The sequence below is a fragment of the Crotalus tigris genome, unplaced genomic scaffold, assembly GCF_016545835.1.
Source record: "Crotalus tigris isolate CLP2741 ecotype Arizona unplaced genomic scaffold, ASM1654583v1 scf7180000017659.2616968, whole genome shotgun sequence".
Lineage (NCBI taxonomy): Eukaryota > Metazoa > Chordata > Lepidosauria > Squamata > Viperidae > Crotalus > Crotalus tigris.
In genome coordinates, this window is record NW_024096546.1 from 332,962 (window position 1) to 357,652 (window position 24,691).

General features: G+C 35.4%; 1 protein-coding gene across 1 annotated transcript in view; it reads left to right on the forward strand.

Annotated features, from left to right (window-relative positions):
- The window catches only part of LOC120304818 (VPS10 domain-containing receptor SorCS3-like), a 319,187-nt gene that overhangs the window by 188,550 nt on the left and 105,946 nt on the right, over positions 1–24,691 (forward strand). The window contains exons 5-6 of the mRNA XM_039335790.1: positions 3,594–3,658; positions 14,115–14,233. Of these exons, the coding sequence (XP_039191724.1) occupies positions 3,594–3,658; positions 14,115–14,233 (184 nt within the window). The remainder of the gene's footprint in view (positions 1–3,593; positions 3,659–14,114; positions 14,234–24,691) is intronic.

The window sequence follows — 24,691 nt, forward strand, 5'->3', positions numbered from 1 at the left end:
TCTATTGCACATCTATATGCTGAGAACTTCTCAATCAGAAATGATGATTAAGTTTTGCCAAAAGACATAGCTTTTTCAGTGGGATTGGTCTTTTCCTGCTGGGGCTTTTGGCTGTGTGTTAACAAGCATTCTCAATTTGAGTTGATAAACAGGCTATATAGCTTTAATTATTGCTCATATGAGACAGTCCAAGTAGCATTTAGAAAGAAGGATTATGACCAAGGAACCACAGAGTCAAAAGCATTACCAGCTTCTTTAGCTCAATGGATTGTGTTAAGCAAGTCACTTCCTTTCAATCCAATCTACTTCTTAGGCTTGAGTTTGTGCAATAAATATTACGTATGTCACCTTGATCTCTTGGAGAAAAAAAGGGATAATATTTAATTAATGAATCAAATAAATAAAAATGGATTTCAAGATATAAAAGAATGTAAAGCTAACCTTGGAAAAGGCATGGACAAACTGTTAAGGAGGGGATTAGACAATGGATGATGTTATGTATTAAGCAATTCAAAGGGTCTGTTATAAAGAACGGTTAACTGATTGCTTTATTTGAATCATAGACTGTCTGCCTGTATAACTTTAAGCCTTGTGTTTTAGGTGGGATTGAGTACTTTAAACTGATTAGCTGCCGCCTAGTGGTGGTCCATATAAATATAAGTCAAGCAGTTGCTAGAGCAGCGGTTCTCAACCTTCCTAATGCCGCGACCCTTTAATATAGTTCCTCATGTTGTGGTGACCCCCAACATAAAATTATTTTTGTTGCTACTTCATAACTGTAATTTTGCTACTGTTATGAATTGTAATGTAAACATCTGATATGCAGGATGTATTTTCATTGTTACAAATTGAACATAATTCTATTCTAGTCTACTCTACTCTACTCTACTCTACTCTACTCTACTCTACTCCATATTGTCTATTCTATTCTCTCTTCCATATTGTCTATTCTATTCTATTCTGTTCTGTTCTATTCTGCTCTGCTCTGCTCTGCTCTGGTCTATATTCTATTCTATTCTATTCTATTCTATTCTATTCTATTCTATTCTATTCTATTCTATTCTATTCTATTCTATTCTGACAATTTAGGATCATCTTCTTCCTGGTTATTCGAAAAAGATTCAGTTATAGAAATGACAACTTTCCGATAATTCTCTACATCTCCCAGCTTTGCATTTGGAGTGAAATGAATCCCAAATTGCCCTTAGTATATTTTATTATTTTATTTCGAAATGGTCAGAGAGGAGGGCAATTTCCCTAAGAACCGCCCGCCATGGTGTTTGAGGAGCTCCTGTCTCTCAGCCCCGCCCCTTTCAAGGAGTAGAGTTCGGGTGGGTGGGGAGCAGAGGGAAAGCGTTCTCTTCTCATGGAGGAAATTGGCCTCAGTGGCTCACCATACGTGAAGACTTAAGCAGCATGAGAGTTGGAAGAGCGAGGGGTTTCCCCTTTCATCCCTGCTACGGTGCTTGCAGCTTTGAGGGTTGGTACTTTCACGCTCGTAGATTCAAAACATCACAATGGCTCAGAATGTTCAGAATGTTACATTGTCTCCTTCCTTCCTTCCTTCCTTCCTTCCTTCCTTCCTTCCTTCCTTCCTTCCTTCCTTCCTTCCTTCCTTCCTTCCTTCCTTCCTTCGCTCTTTGTCCCTTCCTTCCTTCCCTCCCTTCCATTGTTACTTCCTTCCTTCCCTCTCTCATTGTTCCTTACTTCCCTCCCTCTTTGTCCCTTTCTTCCTCCCCCCCTCTGTGCCCAGGAAGGGACAAGGGGAGGGGAACAGGCTGCCAGAGGCAGAGGAGAGCTCCACCCAGCTCACTTGCTCAGCTTCACCAGAAAACATGCTGCTTGCTAAGTTAGCAGAAGCCCCAGGATCAGCACTGAGCTACAGCTGATTTGCCCTTCTGCTAAATTAGCAAGCGGCATGTTTTCTAGCAAAGCTCGAGCAAGTTTGCTGGGCAGGAGCCAAGGAGAGCTGCTACAGCTGACCTGCTTCTTGGCTGCTCTGCAGAAGTGTGGATCAGCTGTAGGGTTCACCTTTAACCTGGACAAGAGGGAAGGAAGGAAGGAAGGAAGGAAGGAAGGAAGGAAGGAAGGAAGGAAGGAAGGAAGGAAGGAGAGAAGGGACAAGGGGAAAGAGGGAGGGAAGGAGGGACAAAGAGGGAGGTGAAGGAAAGGAAGGAAGGGACAATGGGAGAAGGAGGGAAGGAGGACGAGACCAAGAGGGAGGGAAGGAAAGGAAGTTCCAGCCAGCAGAGGTTTGGCAGCGCGGTTGCCAAGGAACAGAAGAGTGCAAAGCCAAAAAGAAGGTGGCAGTTTTCTCCCAAAGCGGGCTCCTTTTCTCCACCCCTTCCCTGGGCTTGTGGGGAATTTCTCATCACCAACGCTGACAAGTGCTCCTTCAAGCCCATCATGAGCTTTCTCGCCCACTTTGCTTCTCCACTCACTTTCATGAGAATTGTGGCACCCTTGGGAAGCCAATCATGCTTTGAAGCTTAGGAGAGGAGGAGGAGGAGTCCCTTCCTCCTTCCCTCCCTCTCTCCCTGTCGAGCCCCGGCGGGCAGAGGAGTCAAGGACGGGTGGGGTGGCAAAGGAGACCGGGGGCTGTTGCCAGACCTCCCAGCTGACAAGCGCAAGTTCGGGGGTCGCCAGCTGATGGGTGCAGGAGTTGGGTGCTGTGGCGGCCTTCCCTTCGCTGATCTGTGTGCACGAGAAGAAGTCAATCCGGTTGCTGCACAATGGTCTCTGGGGAGGGCGGGGCCTTGCTCTGCACCTGCGCTGTTCATGCGCCCCCTGCAGGGCACATTTGGTAGAGTTTGTGCAGACTGCAGCCAAGCAGCATATTTTCCACAAACAAGTGAGGTGGAGTGGAGGGGGGTAGAGAAGGCGGTTGACAAGCCCTGCCTAAGACCATCAGAAATATGTGTTTTCTGATGGTCTTAGGCAACCCCTGTGAAAGGCTCGTGCGACCCCCAAAAGGGTCGTGATCCACAGGTTGAGAACTGTTGTGCTAGAGCTTGCTTCTGTGAGAACCTAATAAAGAGCTGTTAATTCAACTCCATGTCTTCAGTGTCTCACTGTTCCACTGCACAACAGTGGCGATGAAGGTGGGATTATGCTACTAGGAAGAAGGGAGCTAAGTCACTAAAGGGGTAAGACCAGGCTCAGTGCCCTGGTTGGAACCGCGTTCCCCCTTCTGCCTGCCAGTATGCAAATGCTGGAGGTAGCACATTGCTTGGGACCTGTCCCTAGGAACTTCACAGAAGCCCTAGCAGCATAAGACATTGGAGACGCAGCAACAGCCAAACCATGGCCAAAGTCGGCAAGCTTTCAGAGTTCTTAAAAGCAAATGAAATGAAATGAAAATTTCTTCTCTGCTGTTTCTATGTGCTTTTTAAACTAAACTATTAGGTCCATGTTTGTTGCTTTCTTTGTCATGCATTGAATCAATTGCAGTTTTAGGTTGGGTTGTTTAAAATGAGAGGCCAAGTGTTTTTTCTCCACTCATTTCTCAATCCATCTTCACCTTTGCCTGCCATTATGCATTCTGCTGCACAGATTGATTTGTTTCTTTTCTGCTGCTTCTTCTTTTCTCTCAGGTCTGTCACGGATTTGGACAAGGAGCATGACCTTGTACATATGGAAGCTCGGACACCAGATGGACGTGAGTGTCTCAGTACCAAGTCTATCAAGCTGAAGAAGAAGATATTTCATTTTACTTAGTTTTGTTTTTTGATTTGCATTTTAATTGATAGGGAAAATGTGAGTCACCATGCTCTCTTTGCTGTATGTTCCAGCCCTAGGTACCAAGAGAATACAATTCTACAACTTTCATTTCTGTGGAAAGAAATAGAAGGAGAAGGGAACACAAACTTATTAGAGGCAGTAAATAAAGGGGAAATATACTTTTTTTCGTTAAGACAAAAAAGAATATGTTAGAATGACTATGTGTCTCCCAGTCTCTCATTCTCTCCCCCTCCTCCATATCCATATATGGCACTCTTGGCTTCTACCTCAAGAGGAGCAAGCCAGAGTCCTTGGTTCACAAACAAACCATGGATGAAGCCATATGAGTTTGTTGTACTTGCTGGGATAAGAAACCTATAAGACCACTTCCATTTGTCTGCTAGAATAAGAATTTGATAGCTATTAGGTGTCTGTTCTGTGTGTTATTTAAATGCCCCAATTAGAATCTGGGTGTTAGGATAAGAGAGATCAAGAGTGAGAAGAAATTGGGATTTTAAAACAGCTAGTTTCTCATTTTAATTAGTAGTTTTATAAGACTTCTACTTTATAGTATCACCTTGCCATGAGATGTGTGGCAAACAAATTTAAAAATGAAATTAATAAAAAATAAAGTTAGTACATCTTTATATAAAGAAAATTTATATAAAAACAGCTTTTATTTTATTTATTTCTAGGGGAATAAATTGGACTAAATATGCTTTTAAAAAGAGGAATGCTCTAATTTGACATCCATTACCAAAGAATAGTACAGAATTACAATTAGACTTTGCACCTTAACTCTGCTTTCTAAGCCTCTTATGTATTGCAAGAGAATACAAAATAGAATACAGATCTGCATAATGCCACAACTGCTAATCTACATGTACATATGCGAACTTGAAATAATAGCCTCAGTTTAAATGGAAATACAATACATCTCACCATTGTCTTAAAACTTCTTGAAAGGCCAGATTCAGAGATAAGTATTGCCAGCAACTGGAAATCCCTAATTAAGTAATGCTAGTTACTGATAACATCATGTGGAGTTAACTGAGGACACGGTGTTTGTTCACTCCACCAATTTATAAAAAAAAATATTATATTTTCATATTTTATGTTATCAAAAGTTGTGATGGATTCATAAGGCCTATAAATTTAATAACTTAGCCAAGAATGAATCTGGACAACTTTGTCCTGCTTGGGCTTCAGGAAAACATTGAACACATTTTTTTCTCCTCATGACTGAGGATGAAGGTGTTTGTGGTATATGATACTTGTATTTTGTTAGTTTTTTATCTTTTTTAAAAAATAACAATAATATTTAAAATATGAATTTACAGTTTTACAGTATTGTTTTGTTTTGGCTTAACATCATTAGCCACCCCAGCCTTTTTCTTTTTAGTAGCACACAGGCAAAAATAAACAGTGAAAACAAATCTACTTTATGCAAACACTATTTTCCATACATTTCCATACTTGGAGACCATATTTATATACAAATTGTATCCTATAAACTTCTCAGAACTCTCTTTTGAAATTTCATCGATGTTTATAGTCATGATTTTAAAAAAAAGAATCTTCCTGTTGGAAAATTCATTCTTCTTTCTTATTTGTTTTCCAATTGCATCCTCATTCATTCATGCCTCTATCTTCAAATTATTTTGAGATATTTATTTTGTACTGGTTAGTCACTTTTATATTCCGTCTATATTCACATTTAACATTTAACTTTAATACTTCTCACAGAGGACGGCAAACATACACATTCCAGGATAATGTTACAAGATCCAATCTGGGTCAGTCATTGGGACCAGAGGTTTAGTCTTCTGAGCTTTCAGACTTATGTTGAAGCCCATCCTCAGGGAATGTCTCTGAGTTGTTAGACACCTTCTGGTGAGAGAGAAGTTCCTTGAGGATGGGTCCTGGTGACCGACCCAGATTGAATCTTTTTAATATTTATCGTTATAACCTTTATTCTTTATTAAAGAAATATAGTGGTTAAGACAACATTCTAAAAACCATGAGATTCTGAGATTTAATCCCACCTTAGGCACAAAGCCAGCTGTGCAAACCTGGGCCACTCACTTTCAGCCTAGGAGCACTTCTGAAAAACCTTATTGAGAAAATGGAAATAATTTTTTTAAAAAATTGGACACAACTGAACAGACAGAAAACAATCTCCCAAGATACAAAAAATAATTTAATTAGACTAATTTACATTAAAAAGCAAAACCTTCAAGTATCTCATGTATCAGTGAAGCTAACATTCAAGTCTCTTACTGGTTATATTCCAAAAAATGTATGATGCGACATTGTGGTTTTAAGCTGACTATTTGGGTTATGCTGAGAAAAAGAGCAAAAATCACTGCTTTATCTTCAACATTTGCATATCTTGCAGCATAAAAATTCCCTCACTGCGTCTCCTTACAAAAAGAGGAAGACAAACCTGAGTCTGAGCAACATGATTTGAGAAAAGCTCAGAGAAAATGAACCAGATTCAAAAACAAATATGATGAAAACATTGGAAATTAAGTGTACAAAAACAGAAGGTTTCCACTACATATAGTAATACATGATCTGGAAATGAATCAGCCCAGCTATTCAACATTGCTCATGTCCAAAGCTGTTTCCAAACTGGCAAAGAATTATTGAATGAAAATGCTTTAACCAAAATCTTGGGTGCCCCTCATAGGATTGCTAAAAGTTCTTTTTCTCCCCGTTTTTCAAAATAAATAGAATTAAAGTTCTTATCTCATAGCAGAATATATTTTCTTTGTAATAATCAATGTATTATTTATGTCATCTTAAATAATACATACATCATTGTGCCTTCTTGTATTTCCCTCTGATGTTATGTTAAGAGTGACAAGGGTTGAAGCAGATAATTAAATAATCTAAAAACTTAAAAGACATTTGAATGGCATCCAAACATTAGGGACAAGATTATTTTATCTCGCCCAGTAATTTTTATTTTCCATTAGAGGTACTGGAATTTTCCCTAGTATCTTTATTGGCTCATAATTTCATTAATACAACATATGTATTTTTCAAGAACAGAGCAGGATTATTGTACTATGACATTTGCTCTGATTAGAAAACATTCCAATGTTGCCTCCTCAGACAGGCAATATCCTATTTCTGGTCCTGTCTTGCTCATAAGTCTTTCAATTCTGCCAAGGATTCGATAAGTTTTGTCTGCTTCCAGAAAATATATGAAGGTTATTGTGATAGCCATTTCATATCCTAAAGAATTCATGTGAATCCTTGACTGGATGACCAGTTAATTAGATCTACTTCAATCAAACAGGATCCTAGATTAAAAATGTAGACCTTGGGTTTTTTAATTAAAGCTTAATCGTTTAAGTCATATTGCCATTCTGGACTCCAAAACAGGTCTGATTTTCCTGCCCAAAGAAAGAAAAGTCACTCTTCAGCATCTAATCTTATATGTTTTTCTGTCAGCTTTACCAGGTTGACCAAATAGAAAATACAACCAAAAAAGATAATTCCCTTTTATTTATAAAGCTGCATTAATAGAACCTGGCAAATCTGAAAGTACAATTCTCTCACCATCTCCTTTACAAGAAACTAGGGAAGGTTCCTTCCGATCCTCTTGCCCCACCCACTATCCAGCTTCAAATCTTTCCCACATATCACTACAGTTGCTCATATATCTGGACACCATGTATCTTCCCAGTCTCAAGGCCAATTGCTTGCATAAACTTAGTGTAATGGGTGAGATTCTGACAGCCTTATAAAGTCAACCAGACCCCCATCCCCACCCCAAAAAATGTTACAATGCAATATAGATCAGAACTACTATTACTGTGACTAATTTTATTGTTAGGTTTAGACTAAGTATATTAATCTTCCAAATCTGAATATGCTTCTCTCCTCCCTCACTTTATTTTCATATAAAATAGAGAGGGACCTGTCTAAGATTTTACTCAAATTAGTTTCTTGTAATGGACACAAGCAGTACATCTCTGAAAAATTTATTGATAGCAGCTTCCTCTGTCCTTCAAGTCCATGATCTGTGTCTTCTATTGATTTTATTCCTGCTTCATCCTGTCTGTTGCTCTTCCAAAATCTAATAGTGCCAATATCCTGAAGATGCTTGATGATACCAGGGGAGGTGAGTATTTCCTTTAATTTGCAGATTCTGGAACTTCTATCTAAGATGTGGCCTTTCATCTAGTTCAATTCATACAGATAACAACTTTAGGACAAATGAGATTTATTTCAAATTTAGGACTCTTAATAGAAGACAAAGCCTAAGGCAGCATAAACCTTCTGGCATTAAATGCAGAATGACTAGCATAACAACAACAACAACAATAATAATAATTATAATAACAATAGTTAGGAGGGACCTTGAAGGTCTTCTAATCCAACCCCCTGTTCAGGCGCAAATCCTATACCATTTCAGACAAATGGTTGTCCAGTTCTTCTTAAACACTTCCAGTTGGAGCATTCACAACTTCTAAAGGCAAATTGTTCCACTGATTAATTGATCTAACTATCAGGAAATTTCTCCTTAGTTCTAGGTTGCTTCTCTCTTTGGTTAGTTTCCATCTATTGCTTCTTCTTCTGCCTTCAGATGCTTTGGAAAATAGTTTGACTCCCTCTTCTTTGTGGCAACCCCTGAGATATTGAAACACTGCTATCATGTCACTCCACGTCCTTCTCTTCATTAAACTAGACATACCCAATTCCAGCAACCATTCCTTATATGTTTTAGCCTCCAGTCCTCTAATCATCTTTGTTGCTCTCCTCTGTACTTTTTCTAGAATCTCAACATCTTTTTTTAGATCATGGTGACCAAAACTGGATACAATATTCCAAGTGTGGCCCTACCAAGTTGTTATAAAGTAGTATTAACACATCACATCATCTTGATTCTATCCCTCTATTAATGCAGTCTAGCACTGTGATGGCTTTTTTGGCAGCTGTAGCACACTGATGTCTTATATTTAAGTGATTGTCCACTAGGATTCCAAGATCCCACTCACAGTTACTACTATTGAGCAAGGTACTACTTATACTGTACCTGTGCATTTGTTTTTTCTTGCCTAAATGTAGAATCTTACTTTTTCACCATTGAATTTCATTTTGTTAGTAGCACCCAATGTTCAAGTCTGTCAAGATCCTTCTGTGTATTAAGCCTATCTTCTGGAAAGTTGACTATTCGTGCCAGTTTGGTGTCATGTGCAAATTTGATGAGTTTCCCATCTATCCCCACATCCAAATCATTAATGAAGATGTTGAAGAGCACTAGGGCACCCCACTACACACTTCTCTCCATGTAGATGCAGTTCCATTGATGACCACACACTGAGTATGGCTGGTCAGCCAGCTATGAATCCATCTGGTGGTAATGCTGTCTAACCCACATTTTTTATCTTATCGAGTAGTAAGTTGTGGTCTCTTATCAAGACCCAGATGCTCCTAAAAGTCTGGCATGTTCTCCTGCCTAAAATACAAGACAACTACCAAGTCAAATCAAGGAAGAAATATATATTAGTTGAATCAGTGATGAAAGAGGAAGTAAACTCCTACAAAGGATCAAAGAGAAAAGAAGAACTTGTCAGAGAATCCACAATACACTGGTGGATTGGTTCAGCTAGAAACTGGATACTAGATACTAATGAAGAACAAATCACAGGTTGTTCCAAGAAATCAAACAACTCTTTGGCAGGTCATCAATGGCCCTCCTAGCAGTCCCATCAATTGAAAAGAGAAGTTATTAATCTCATATTTCCCAATTCAGGAAGCTATATTAGTAAGGCAGTTCAGAGGAGTTTGCAATCCATTCATTTAGCTATGTTTCTGAGAAAGGCATATAAAATTATTTTATTTTACCAGTTTTTTTTATTGAAGATCTAGCTTAAGTTCTTACAGAAGTATATAACCTATGAAATGAGCTTCTCAAGATCTAGAAATGTTCCTTTTAGAAACTGAAGATTGAGCAAAAAGATGTCTTGTGCCAATAATTCTTTGCTGAATCATTTAAGGGCTCATGCCCACTTATTATACACAACCTTTCCTTCTTCTTTCTATGAAGTGTACAAGAGTTCTATCCGATTCCTTAGGAGGTTGCTAGAGTAGGTCCATGGCTACAGAGTTTCCCATGAGTAGAGGTATACCTGTTGCAGCAAGAGTTATCTATTATTTCCTGCAGTTGCCTCTCCCTGGTCTGTCTAGTTTAGCTTTCTCCTCCCTTTGCTTTGCTGTTCTGTGGTTTGCTGTGCCTGGCCTGACACTTTAGCACTTCTCAGATCTATGAAATTCCATTTTGAATTAGCCAAAAGGGAAGTTAAATGTGATTGCAAATTCAGCCTTTTTATTAACACTACCCTGACCTTAGGAGTAGAGGGAGAAATAATTAGGTGTTTGCTTTCTGGACAAACAGGAGGGAAAGTGCGCTTCCTGAATGATGCTGCTTTAAGCTGCTGGGTAAAGATAACTAACCTGCAGTCAGAGCTATATTTCACACTGGGAAAGGTGAACTACCTTGCCTCTTAAAAATTGATTGACTATCAATTATAATAGAAGACAATCATATAAAACTATAAAGCAATAACATAATAAATATAAAAAGCAAATAAGATCATTAATAATAATGAATGTAACAGATAAAATCAAAATAAAACTATTAGCAAATCAATAGAATGTCAACTCTTAATGGAAGGAGAATGTTGTTTATGTTGTGATGGAAAGACCCATTATGAAGTTCCCCAGGGGGTGGGCAAGATACATAACAAAATGAAAACATACAACCATCATCAATCCATCATAAGTATTAAGCTTACATGCACATTATAGGTGAAGAATATAATACTTCTGGTTGTTAGTTACAGACAGTTGACAGCTTAAAACATTCAAACATATTACTAATAAGCTACAAAACTTATTGGACAATAACATTACATTTCCTCAGGCACTTGGAGGCAAACCTCTACTTGTATCCAAAGAACCACCAACCAACCTGAGCCAGATTCTCACAAGCAACAACAAACAACCTACACATTTATGCCAATATGAGAATCAGACACTCCAAAATCTCAAATGTCTCTTTTGTCCACATATCGACATCAACAACTCAATCACAGGGATTAGCAAGTATACAAAGATTATAGGTATCTTCACCTTTCTACCTCTAATGGAATAAATATCATCATCTTCCAGTATTGTTCTTTGAATTCTACATAGGACAAATAGGAAAAAAATTGTGCAAAAAAAGTAATGGATAGAAGCTTGACATGAGGACTCAGAACAAGGACAAAGTAATATCAGATCATTTCAAACTTTCAGGATACTCTGTGGACTATCTCAAAGTGATTGTTTTGGAAAACTGAGTTTTTAATAGCACTATTGAGAGATAAATTGTTGAACTCACAATCAAAAAGGACCAGATAATCTCAGAGGGTCTCAAAACAAATAAAAAAAACCCACAGTGGCTTTCTAACATATTATAATTGTTAACTTGGGAGGTATTTATAATTTGTCTCACACGTAACCTGTGTCTGCATAATCAATCTTTCTTACTCTTCCTTTCACACACCCTGTCTCTTCCTAGTTTAAGTCTATATCAGTCAAATCACTCTATGCATTTTATGACATGAGCTGCACCTTGTGGATGCTTATGTCTTTTGATAAAATTTGCTAAATGGAAAAGGTGCTACCAGATGCCTTCTGATTTTTGTTACCATAGACAAATACGGCTCTTCTTTACAATACATTATATTTATATCCTACCTTTTCTTTAGTAGCTCAAACGTCTGAACATGTAACCTTATTTTATCCATATAACAACATACCTTTCAGATAGGTTGGATTGCACAGAAAGATGGCAACTTTCTGATAATGTCAAATCTTGAATTGAATGTCTCTGCAATGTAGGTAGGATGTGATTAAATAATATAAATATAAAATATAAAGCAGGAAATCCTGCTTACTTAATGGAATCTGTTTTTTTAATCTTTATATAGTATTTAACTTTGCTTTCCTAATAACACTTATATTTCTCTCTTATAAAACAATTTAATACTTTATTTCAATAATTATTTAATATATCAGCTGCCTTCAACATATGTCTCTTTGCAAGATTTTCTTTTTTAATCATAGAGATCAAAACATCATTCCCATTGCTGTAATGGTCTCTTTATGTTGGGAGAGAAAAAATGTGGCTCGTTGCTGGTTAAGAGCTGATTTCTTTTCTGCTTCTTTGTTTGACAAAATGGTTCTTAGCTGCTTCATGGATTCTGATCTCCAGGAAATGCCTCCTTTCATTTCCTTATTAAATTTGATTATTTATTAGACATGTCCACTTTTATTCTTTCATTTGTTATTTCGTGCAGACCCACATGTTGCATTTGCACTAGGAAGTGGATGCCAAATTGCTTTTATGACTGTAGCTAGATGCATGCATGTTTAAAGGGTGTTTTCATGCTGTTTCATTATGCTATATTTATAAAGTAAATGCAGGTACGGTATGTATTCCTGAATGAATAGATGAGATAAGGCGGTAAGCTTAAATGAGGAAAAAAATGAAAGAGAAGACTGAGGAAATAGAACTTTTCCTGTGTCCCTGTGAAACCTAAGGAGGTATCCTTTTGGAATATATTAGTTTATTAGTGAAAATATATCAGAATGATACATTTCTTATGCAATACAAATATTTCCATATATTATTGATAACAAATCCAAATTCAATCCAATCTCTCAGTTCAGTGCTTAAATTTTTGAGTCAGTTTTCATAAACTGTGCTAAGCAAATTTTTATATCATAACTAATAGATTATGAATAACGTATGGTGGATATTTCCATAGATTCTAGATACAAGAAATTACCTATTAGGCATTAAATAGGTAATTTCTTGTATGTAGAATTTATGGAAATGTCTATATGTTATTCATAATCTATCAGTTATATCAGTTATAAATCAGTACGTACATACATACACACAGATCACTCCAGCAAATAAATAGGTATTATATTGCTGGAGTGATTATGTATGTATGTATGTATGTATGTATGTATGTATGTATGTATGTATATACTGATATATAAATCAGTAAATTTATCCCAGGCTCTATTACACTGATTGAACATTTAGTTATTAGTTATCTTTTAATAGGATCCCAGTCTGGGTCAATCTGTAATGCCTAATTCTTATAAGATCAAGAAAAAAATAGATTTTAATTGCTATGTATTTGTAATGACACTTTGCTTTATAGTCTGACCATCAAAATATCCAAGAAGAATGATTTTTAAATGTATTTGTTTTTAATCCAGTAATTGAATTGTGTATGTTTGCTGCTCAATCTTTTATGACTATGTCGCTAGATTCCTCAGGAAAAAAATAATTTGCATAGTTGAGCTCAACAAACTTTGCTGACAACTAATACAATTTAAAAATATGTTTATCATTAGCATTTTAGACTAATGAAGAGTCGGTCTTAAATCTTGCTACAGTATCTTTTGATCAGTACTACAATGTATAGATAGAATTAGAATTATTTGTTTACTAGAAGATAGAAAGTCTCTGTACTTAAAGAATGAATAGTGAAAGACTGTAGATATAATTTTTGCTTTTGTAGATAAGGTTTGGATATTCAGCATGAATGAAATACATGCAAAAACATGAATTGCTTTGAACTATTGCACTGTATTTTAACTGATGACAAAACAAAATCCTGAATGATTAGGAATAGGAATTGAAATGAAATACACCTAAAATGTTGATGTGAATAAATTGGGCACTTTGCTCCCATTGGACTTTGGGGACGATCAGACAGAATGAAATCCTGTTAAACTATCATAAATAACAGGTTTTACCAGATGAATACAGTGGACATAGTAAAGTATTTTGCCTTGCTTAAAGTGGCATCAGAAGACAGATTACATTCTGGAATTTGTTAGGCTGTTTTGGAGCACTTTATAATTCCTGTAAATTCAGATAGGTAAAAATATTTAAATAAGATGCTTATGCTTAAGTATGCCAAAATCTCTCACTGTTCAGTGAAGAGGAAAAAAGTATCTCTTCCCACCTCATTTACCTGTTAAAGCATATTAATCCTACGTCTATTCCCAGGCCTTATCCAACAAAATTTCAGTAAGACTTTTTAATTAAAAAAAGAGTGGGGAATTTACTTTTCACCTTCACCCAAAGGTGAATTTTTTAAAAAATGTTATGGATGTATTGCTCACCTAATACCTAATTGGGAGATTAAAAGTAGAAGAAAAAAAAACAGGAATTTCAGAAATACGCAATAGGATGGCATGGCTAACCTGAGAATATATAGAATACAAAGTTGGCCATTTGCTTTTCTTAATGTATAACGAACTGTTGATCAACATTTTTTTCATACAAGGTTATCTTTCCCATACAGATGCCCATTATATAACTTGTAGAATTCAAGAATGTTCAGAGACCACTAGGAATGGACCTTTTTTGCATTCCATTGATACAAGTTCACTTGTTGTCCAGGATAAATATATCTTTATTCAGGTAAGTCTACACATCTTGGCATATTTTTTATGAGAGAATTACCTCCCAGTTATCAAAATGGTACCTAACTGGGAAATAATTTATTACTATGGGAAAATTCTCTTTATTAAAGAATCAAGAATATTGATCATATTTTCAAAACAGAATAAACCTTCATTGACAAAAAGTGATAAGAGCACAGTTGTTTTTCATGTTTCTAATAAAGAAATATCGATTATATTCTCAAAATGCTTATCTTAATATCAAGAATGAAGTTATCTATCTCTCAATATATGTAATATTTTTATTTCTCCATTTTATTTGTATTGATAATTTATGGCAAAATGAATGTGCTACACTACTGTTATTGGTTTTCCCTTTTCCCATGTTTAAAAAAAAATGTTTCCTGTTACATCCATGTTTTCTTTAGTTGTGGGTAATGTAACGATCAGTCTTTTTAAGTTATGCCAGGTTAGAAAACACACACTGCAAAGACTACTAGAATAGTGTTTTATTGTTATAGGATATATTAACAGAATTTTAAAAGCCTGCCAGCCTTTCCATCTGCTTCTCCTTAGACTAAAAAGAATTCAGGGAAGATATCTTGAGCATCTTTCTGACCCTTTTGTCTTATTCAGATGATGTTTATTTAATTGCTCTTTCATTTCTTTTTCAAGGTTATGACAATACTCTCCTGATAACTGTCCAAACAATATAAATATATATTTATAGTAATTTTATTGTTCAGGTATTATTAAATATAAAATATCAAGCTAATAGAATGTTAAATATAAAGGACATCCATCTTTACATTTAGAAAAACAGACATTCAGTGACTATTCAATTGACAGGCTGTCTAGATATGGGGAAAGCAGATGCATACAGGTTACATCTTCCCTAATTATAGATTGTAGTATAATTATGACATAAAATATATATGATGAAAAGGTAAAATTCAGAAAATGAAATAAAATATATCCAGTTTTTTAAAATGATATTATAAATAGGAATATTCAAAATATTTTTTCTCTTAATCTAGCAATAGCAGTAGCAATAGCTCTTAGACGTATATACTACTTCACAGTGCTTTACAGCCCTCTCTAAGGAGTTTACAAAGTCAGCATATTGTCCAAAACAATCTGGGTCCTCATTTTACCAACCTTGGAAGAATGGAAGACTGAGTCAACCTTGAACTAGTCAGGATCAAATTACTGTGGACAAAGTTAGCTTGCAATACTGCATTCTAAACATTGTGTCATCACAGTTCCTAATCTACTGATTCCAGGGATGCTCTAATACTGTAGGTCTTTTTGAACAGAAAGCTGTTTTTAGTGTTTTAATTGTAATTTTTGCTCCAGAACATTTTGAATTGATTCCTGCTCCAGAAGATTTATTTTCAGGAAGAAATTGGACCATCTTGAAATGGCTCTTTTACAGAAGAAAGTTAACATTATTTCATGGGCAGACTGGAATTCAGTTGTTGATCCATCCTCACTTATGGAAACTCACTGACCGATATTAGCTTTTTTCCTGAATACATTTAACTTCACAGCTTTCTAATGGTATGAAACATGAACTGAAACTCCCTATATGAATTGCTATGAATTTCTGAAGAAAAGGCTAACCAATGGATGTAACATAAAAGTTGTGATGTACACTGATAAGAATAAAGATTAGTTCAAAGATTGCAGCATGCATATAAAAAAGTCCCTGTGGAAAGATAAATAAATTTAATAATAAATATTTTTTTTAAAAAAGGCAAAATACAAATATCATGTCTTTTATAAAAAAAGCTGTATTTAATGCACTAATGTCCTTAAATTGTAAACCCTTTGAATGCTATCAAAACCATAATCCATTATATATGTTCTCCTTCCATGTCGAACTCACTGTAAAACATTGGTTGTCCTCCAGTTGCTGAACTACAGATCTCAGAGTTTTTCAGTATTGGCCATGCTGGCCCTTGATCAGTTTATTTATGGAGTGTATGGATTTTTTATTTGCAGTGATCTTATGAATTTGCATAGTATTTCTTTCTGGAAATAGCAAGCTATGAGGATATGACAGAAGCAATTCAACAAAGTATTCTAGGACTTTCCTTTACACTTAGAACACATGATTGTCTAAAGCAGCTTTCTCCATCATGTGGTTCCCCTTCATATGTTGAACTTCAACTACCGTAATCCCAGTCATCATTTCTAGAGGATAGGTAAAACCTTCTAAAGACAAGTCCTATTTTTTATTCTGAAGTTAAGCAACAAATATCAGACACTTTGCACAGAATTGACAGGGTAATCTTTCATTTGCACTGGTTGGCATTCATCAGAAACAAAATGCTTGGGGCTCAAAATCTTTGCTGCTATTTTTAAAAAAGCAATGCATCAAATTTTTGATCATTGTTTTTCAGCTACTGTTACAGAATATTTTTGTAATCTGCTGTTTTGAACATTAAAAGTTCAGATGAAGATTTTAAAACTTACAAAACTCACACAACTCATTCACCTTTCTATGCCAAAAAGGCCTGTATGTTCTCCCCTTGCTTGTATGGTTCACAAGAAAACTATAGAAGGTTATACTCAAACAGAACTTCCGTTTTATTTGAATCTAAGTAAAAATTGAGGATAAATTTGGAATGTTAGTGTACGTTCGATAGAAAAGTCCACATACCTGCAAGAAACTAGGTTCCTTGGTGATCAAAGGCATCTACAAGAACAGAGGAAGATAATCCACACCCCTGCCGATATTGTTGAGCTTAATTCCTATCAGATCTAGCCAGCATGACTAAAAGTCAGAGTTTATGGCATGTGTCATCCAAAAATATCGGGAGGGCCAGAGATTTCCCCTCTCTATTAGGCTATAAGAATCCAAGTAGCACATGATGAGAACAGATTACTTTACAGCATCGATGTTTCTAATATACAAATTGCCAACCCACAGTTTTATAGAGATATACTGCCTGCAATTACTATGCAGTTTTCAAGAAATATTCATGTCTTGATGCAGTCTTTGGAAGCCTGTAAAAAATTACCATAAATGCCGGCGTATAAGGCGACTTCCACGAACACTGAAATCGGCGCCAAAGATGGGGGTCGTCTTATACGCCGGAAATACTGGTAGTTTCCAGCGTATAAGACGACGTTCTAGGAATGCAGCCCGGTGATAAAGACGGGGGTCGTCTTATACACCGGGTCGCCTTGTACGCCGGCATATATGGTATCTAAATTTTTCATTGGCCACTTGATCCCCCTTTTTTCCAGTAATACTATTAAAGATTTCTTTACATCTCCCAGCAATCTTCTTCAAAAGGAATAGTATGCATATGATATATGTGAGTGCCCTTTCTTGAATCCAGCCACATAACTGGCACACATCTTAGAACAAGCAATGTTGCCTTGCATGATATAGACTATAATATTTTTAAAATGTCAAGTATTATAGAAAAGCTATCACTCACAGTTTTTTTCCAGTCCTACTATACTTTTTATTCAGAACAAAGGTATAGGAGTTGGAAACATTTCAAGAACTATTACAGAGTAAAAATGTATATATTATAGTCATTAACTAGCATTTTATATATTTGTAAAATTTTACACAGCTCAAATTTAGATACAGAGATATCTAAATAAGATTTCTAAATAGAATATTTAATATTAAATAGAATATTTAATAATATTAATAGAAATAAAATGCTTCAAATTGCAAGATACTATAAGTACAAGTAGTGGAATAGTAAAACTAAATTATAAAACTACTTTGTGAATAAAATACTAAAATATTAAATTGTTAAACTACTAAGTGGATAGATATGTATATATGTGTGTGTATACTTTGTTATGGTTCTGACCAGTGAGATGTAACAGAAATAGATAGCATAGAAATCATAAAAATAGTTTGCATATTTATAAGATTTTAAATTCAGAAGAATGTTTTCCTTTGTAAAGCAGTGGCAGCTGAAGGAGATCATGCAATTCATCATAGAAGAGCTTAAACTCATAGCAAGCAAAGTTATGAGGGTAGGATGCAAAGAGCATGTGGGCTAGAATTGTAGTTCTTTTGAAAGCTCATTCGGAAAGGTTTGCTCTTCAAAAGGAATATTGTTACAATAGTGGCCAAAATTGTGGAAACCTTTTCAGAAAAGTGTACAGTAGAAATGCCATCTTTGGTTAAGTTTCCACCAATTTTTCTTCTAATTTCTTCATAACTGTAGCCTTGTTCACTTACTAATACTATTTTACATCGCTTTCTGGGCAACCAGTCAACTCTTTGCACCATTACTTTAATTTTATTATGTTTTATAAGCTCACTAAATGAACCAACTTGATAGCGATCACATAACACACTGACAAATGTCCTCCTCTCAGCTTCAATACATGATATCAATAACTGAATCCTACTGTGATCTGATTGGCTCATTGCCAAAACAAGATGGCACCTGACTGGCTCCCTAAACACTCCTGCTCATTGACTACAATCATATGAAGGAAAGCTACTTGATATCAACCTAAGCAAGTTGTGCTTCCTTTTTCTGGTTATTTGGCTATAACTTTTCATAGAATATAGTATAGATAATTGAACAAACTATGTTGCGTTACATTCTTGATTAAATTATCTTTCCATTGATATATAATTGTATGATACTACTCCAAAAAAGTGGTGTTATTAGACATCAAACCTCAAAAATACACTTTTCTCAAAATGTTTCCACAATTTTGGCCACTACTGTATAATTTCACTTCAATATTCAGAGGGTAAGACATTAAAGCAAACTAAGGAAACAGTTTTTAGCAGATAATATTGAACAGTTAATTAGTTGATATGAAGGCTTCCTGTGTATATCCTGGCCTCACTGACATGATCCTTCTGGATCTTGGTTTTCCAGAAAGAAGTAATAATAACTAGAAGGATCATGATGGTCAAGGGCTTTATCAAAGCTTGAAACAGACATAGCATATGAAGACTCTCCCTATATTCCAGTGGGATCATTCCAGCTTTTAAATAAAGTGTTGTATTTCATATACAGCAAGATATTTGGAATAGCGCTTTTATGAATATGGACTGAAAAAAACAGTTATTATATGCTCTTTGAAATAGACATTTCCCTGGCATTGAGTTGGTCTCACTCTGCCACTCTTTATGGAAGCAGTTAAAAGGATAGAATGAGTAAAGTTCAATTTTGGGAAGTCACAGTGTTAAAGAATTTTGTGGTACCAGGTGTATTCTTGCCTGCTTTCCTTTAGTATGAAAGAAGCCTAATATGCCCCTGTCAGAAATAGATTTTAATTTATTCATGCCAAATTTAGCATATTTGCTTTGGCAAATATGATGTCCGTAGACTTTTCATAAATATTAAGGACAAGAAAGGCCAGAATGCAGCCTCTTTCATTCCTTTCTAAATGGAAATATCAGTAAAGACATTAAGTACATGGGTAACACTTTTTATGCAACTTCCTAATTAAGCAAAGTAGCCTTTGAATGATGAATGACTGAATCAACTTTTATCAAACTTACCTTTCATTAATAGAAAGACACTGTATTTGGGGTCCAGCCATTTCCACTTGGCTTTAATGGGTCAGTTCAGCTCTTGATCCTGAAGATAGGTCTTACTAAGTTTCTTATACAATCCATACTGAACAATGAAAAGGTATAAAAGAATTAAGTTAGCTTTGAATACATTATGTGTATTGAGTTTGAAATCACTGCCTCTCAGAGAGAGATAAAGAAGGAGGGAGGGAGGGAGGGAGGGAGGGAAGGAGAGAGAGAGGGGGGAATATCTTTACTTCTTTTTGTGCTGCTGATTTTCCCTTCATATTCCAGGTGCCTAAAGCATGGAAGATGATCCCAAGATATTTAAAGGTCTTGGACTATTCTATGTAATTTCCATTAATCTCTCACCTACTTCTCTTTGAAAAAGAGAAGCTTTATTTTTCCATAATTTATGGTTAGGCTTTCCACAACATAATAAAAGGAAAAATATGAAGCCCTCTTATAAATCTATCAAACCTGTCAAAAAGATTGCCATATCATCAGTCTACAGAAATGTGACCATAGTTCAAGTTTCTTATGGTCAGCATAAAAGAATAAAGCTCTTTACAGTATTGGTTAAGGATTGTGCCACAAAGTTAACATAAATATTAAACAAGAAGAAAGCTAATATGCAATCTAGCTTGACCTTTTTTTTAGTAGGAATCTGATCAATCAAGCTTTTGAGATAATTATTACATCTAAGGGACCTGAGGAACACAAAATAGATTTAGATAAAATTGAACTGATTTATTTCTCCAAAATAAGAAGACCATTTAATTCATCTCAGTGAAACCACTTAGGTGGTTTCAAATATTTGTCAAGTTGGGGATGATATGGAAACATGGGAAAGAAAGAAAGAAAGAAAGAAAGAAAGAAAGAAAGAAAGAAAGAAAGAAAGAAAGAAAGAAAGAAAGAAAGAAAGAGAAAGAAAGAAAGATCTGTTTTAGTGTTGTCCTTTGATACTCATTAAAGTTCTCCTGGGAATTACCTTCAATGTTTGATGAAGTTGTTCATTCTGTGAGATTTCCAGCATGTTATGATCAAGGAGTTAAATCTAAGTTTCTTCAGAACACACTGTGGGCAATCCCTGCAGTGTTTGCTGAATCCATTCATCCTGAGTATTATCTGGGTAGTACACTCCTCAGCAACCTATGGAATTGGCTGAAATCTTTCTTGGATCCGTTCAGTTTTGAAAAACTCCAATGGCTGCATTCTAGCACTGCAGAAAAAAGATCCTTTCATCCTTCTCCTCCCTCCCCCCACACACATTGGTTAGAGTACTTTTGGGCTGATTATATTGAGGATATTTTGTAGACCTGTCTAGTCTAGAAGAATTTTAACATGTATAGACCAAGGAAACTGCATGTTGCAGCATTTGCAACAGTTGCCCAGTCTGGAAGTTTTCCACCAGAGCTGGCTGGGTACTACATTCTTCAGTTCTACACCCCTCAGCATCCTACTCTATGGTCACCTGCTTTCAAGCTGAGTGGTTTCAGTGGGCATCTTTGAAGCTATACCGTCTGGAAGACTCTCAGCACATACTCTTCAAGGAAACTCTTTGAAGGAAGTTGCAAAGTTGTGATATGCACAGAGATTCTAGTCCTGAAACTGTCACAGAATGTGCAGAGAAATTGGCATCTCAAAAATGGGCCAGCAGTAAAGTATTAAAAAGCAAGAGGACCATATTTGCTTTGTGATACAGCTTTACGGACAAACATCATTCAAAGCTTCATTCACACAAATTATCACTTTGGCAGTTTAATATATAATGTACAATAGGGGTGCTATTATGCCTCAATTTAATTAGAAACAATAACCACCTATCAATGTAGGATTCTTATAGTTTCTTCCATAACCTGCCTCTAAAATTAAATGACATTTTTAAGGCCCTGAAAATATAAAGAGACTCTTGGGGCACTAGAATATTTCTTAGCTGATATAGTAAAACTTGACATTAGTCTATATCCTCTCTCTCATTTAATACATCCAGTTCCTCCATCAATATATTATTTTGTTCTATCCAATTCAGAAGTTTTTCAAAGTGATACCTTATATAAACATTTGCTTGTAATCCTTAACAGACTGTTGACAATTGTCAGATTCAACTCTTTTCTTGTAATTAAAGTGATAGAGCATTACAAATCGTTGAAGTTCCATAGTTCTCTAGCTGTCACTGATCAATCAATTGTATTTATACAATAAAAGTAAGTCCTGGAACCCACAAGATAATTTTTATCTGAAATATCTGATTTGATTGCAATGAATCAAATCACATCTATTCACATAAATCAACCATTTAATTGCAAAGACCATATTGGAGACAAAGTACATTACAAATGAGTGACCTCTCAGTTTAGCTAATTTTTGATGTATGATACAATGCAACCCTTTTTAAGTTTAGCTAAAAAAAAAAAACCCATGGTCAATCAGATTTACTTCCAGGAAGTGTGTAGGTTTTCACAATAGCAGTTGATAATGATATTGACATTCAGTAAATTATACTTAATTAATTTAAATATGAATGTTTTGGCTTATAATGTTTAACTATATTGTTCGATCAAACACTCTTTCCTTGATGAAATACTTTTTTCTCAGGATATAAAATGAAATCCCACAAGGATGCAATTAATGAAATTTTAGCTGTCTCACAAAAAGTTAATTCCACCTCATCCATCCCCACCAAATAGATCTTAGCTAAAGTTACAAATATTTACTTTGAAAAAATTAGGATTGACCAGAGATCTTGAATAAATAAGAAAAAGTTCTTGAAGGTGAGGGAGTAATGAAAAATCTTGACCTTGTTGGACCAAATTCAAGTGAATTATCCATTCCAAATAAAGTAGGGAATGGACCACAGAAATGTAAATTGTCTTATTTATTTTTGCTTAAATAACCAGGAGGATATTAAACACTAAAATATCATTTTATGTAATAGCACTTTATGCATTCACTTTTTTACAGTTAAAGGTTATGATAATGACACCTATCTTAGAATTTGTAAGTTCTTCTGAGTGAGTGTCATAAATGCCTAAAGTTTAAATGCTTCTTTATGTTTTACAATATCAACTATGACTTTTACCTTGAATATAAGTAGGATTGGCTTCTGCATGTGGTTGCACTTCATTTCTACTTCAAAATGGTGCACCATTAGTCAAAAACAGGTGTCATGTTGGTGTAATAAATTATTATTATCTAGGAATCTGGGCCAGAAATATTATTTTCATGTTTTTTTCTCATATAAAGCATTTACTCAGATTCATGAAACATACAATAAAAAATGTAAATGAGGGCTATGGAGTGAGGAATCTTTGTCTTCTTGATTGTTTATGCTGTCTGTCACTCTACCTTTCTTGTCTCTCCCACCGCCCATTATCTACACACTACTAATTCTAATCCCATAACCTTTAAATGTCAAACAATGCATTACATGGCAACAATTTTGAATCAAGGTACCTCAAATGGCTAACTTACAGAATGCATATAAAATTCAAGACCCCTAACTCTGGAGGAAATGAAATTTGGGAAATTCTGGCTGCTTCAGCATTGCTGGGCTGCTTCTGCTGCAGCCACATGTTGCTCATTTTGAACATTCCATGGCAGTTTCCCAGCCATTCTTGCAATCCCTTGCTTTCTCCCCTACTCAGCAGCAACCACTTACCTACCTGCTAGGAAGGGAAGAGAAAGGGATATTAGCCACAAATGAAGCATACTGGAATTGGTTATTCACCAATATCTAGATATCTATGCTTTATCATGAGTCATTATTTCTAAAGACAGCCTTGAAATGATCAAATCAATAAAATCTGACTTAACTGCTTTCCCATTTTAGCTTTAAGAAATGACTTTCACTTAACCTTGTGTATATGTTGGGTCTAGCTTATAAATCAGACCCATGATGTTCCTCTATAATAACTATATTTAATATATTTAGATACAAAATAGAAATTATGTGAAACATACATAAGTATTGTATAACTTTCTTAAATTTATTTAATACTGTTCAACATTTTGAACTTGATATAAAATTTTGTACTGTCTCAGTACACGCACTTATATGTGCCCTCATATATATAGCTTAACTTAGAGCCATTATGTTTCAACATAAATTGAACCACTCATTTATTTTTAACTTCTTCTTCCTTAGTGCCAATTGACTTTTATCTTTGTGATCAATGCCGACAAGGAATTCTGGCAGGACTGCATGGGTCAGCTCCCTGAGATTTTTTTTTTAACTAATCATTAAAAGCTTACAATGAAAATAATAGAATGAATACATTTCTGGGATGAACATGATATCAGCTATTTTATTGACAAATAATGACTGACAGTGTTGATCTTCATATTATGAAAAGAGGGAAATGCATTACACCTTTTCTCTAAATTCCAATGAGACTTGAGATTATGCAAACAGAAGCTTATTTTTTTTAAAGCAAAGATACTTTAAAGATATATGAACAATATTCAAACAGGTATTCTCTTATTTGCTTCTCTGTAAATTTCCCAATTTCTATCACTGTTTGTTCTAAACTAAGCCAAGAATTATTGGATTTGGAACCTGAAGCAAAACATCTGCTGGCAAAAATGTGTTAACTTTAAGTTCTTCTGCTTCTGGAGGCTTTTCTTTCTGCTATTCTTTTTATACTCTTTCTTTTACTATCTTCCTCTCCTTCTCCTATTTTGTCTGATGGAGAGAAAACATATGCATAAGGTGATATAAGACTACCTAAAAAGCTTACATTGTTCTCTTCCTGAAGTTCTTCATAAAAATAATTAAATGTAAACAGCTTTCTGCATTAAAAAAAACAGATGTAATTTTTTTTGTGGGTGCTGCAGTGACAGTTTCACTTCTGATTTCTTTCTATGGCTGTGTAGAATTGTTTAGGGCAGCAGTAATCACGGAGTGGAAAAGATAAGAAAGTTGCCTAATTAGTCAATGGGCAATAAGAAGCTTGCTTA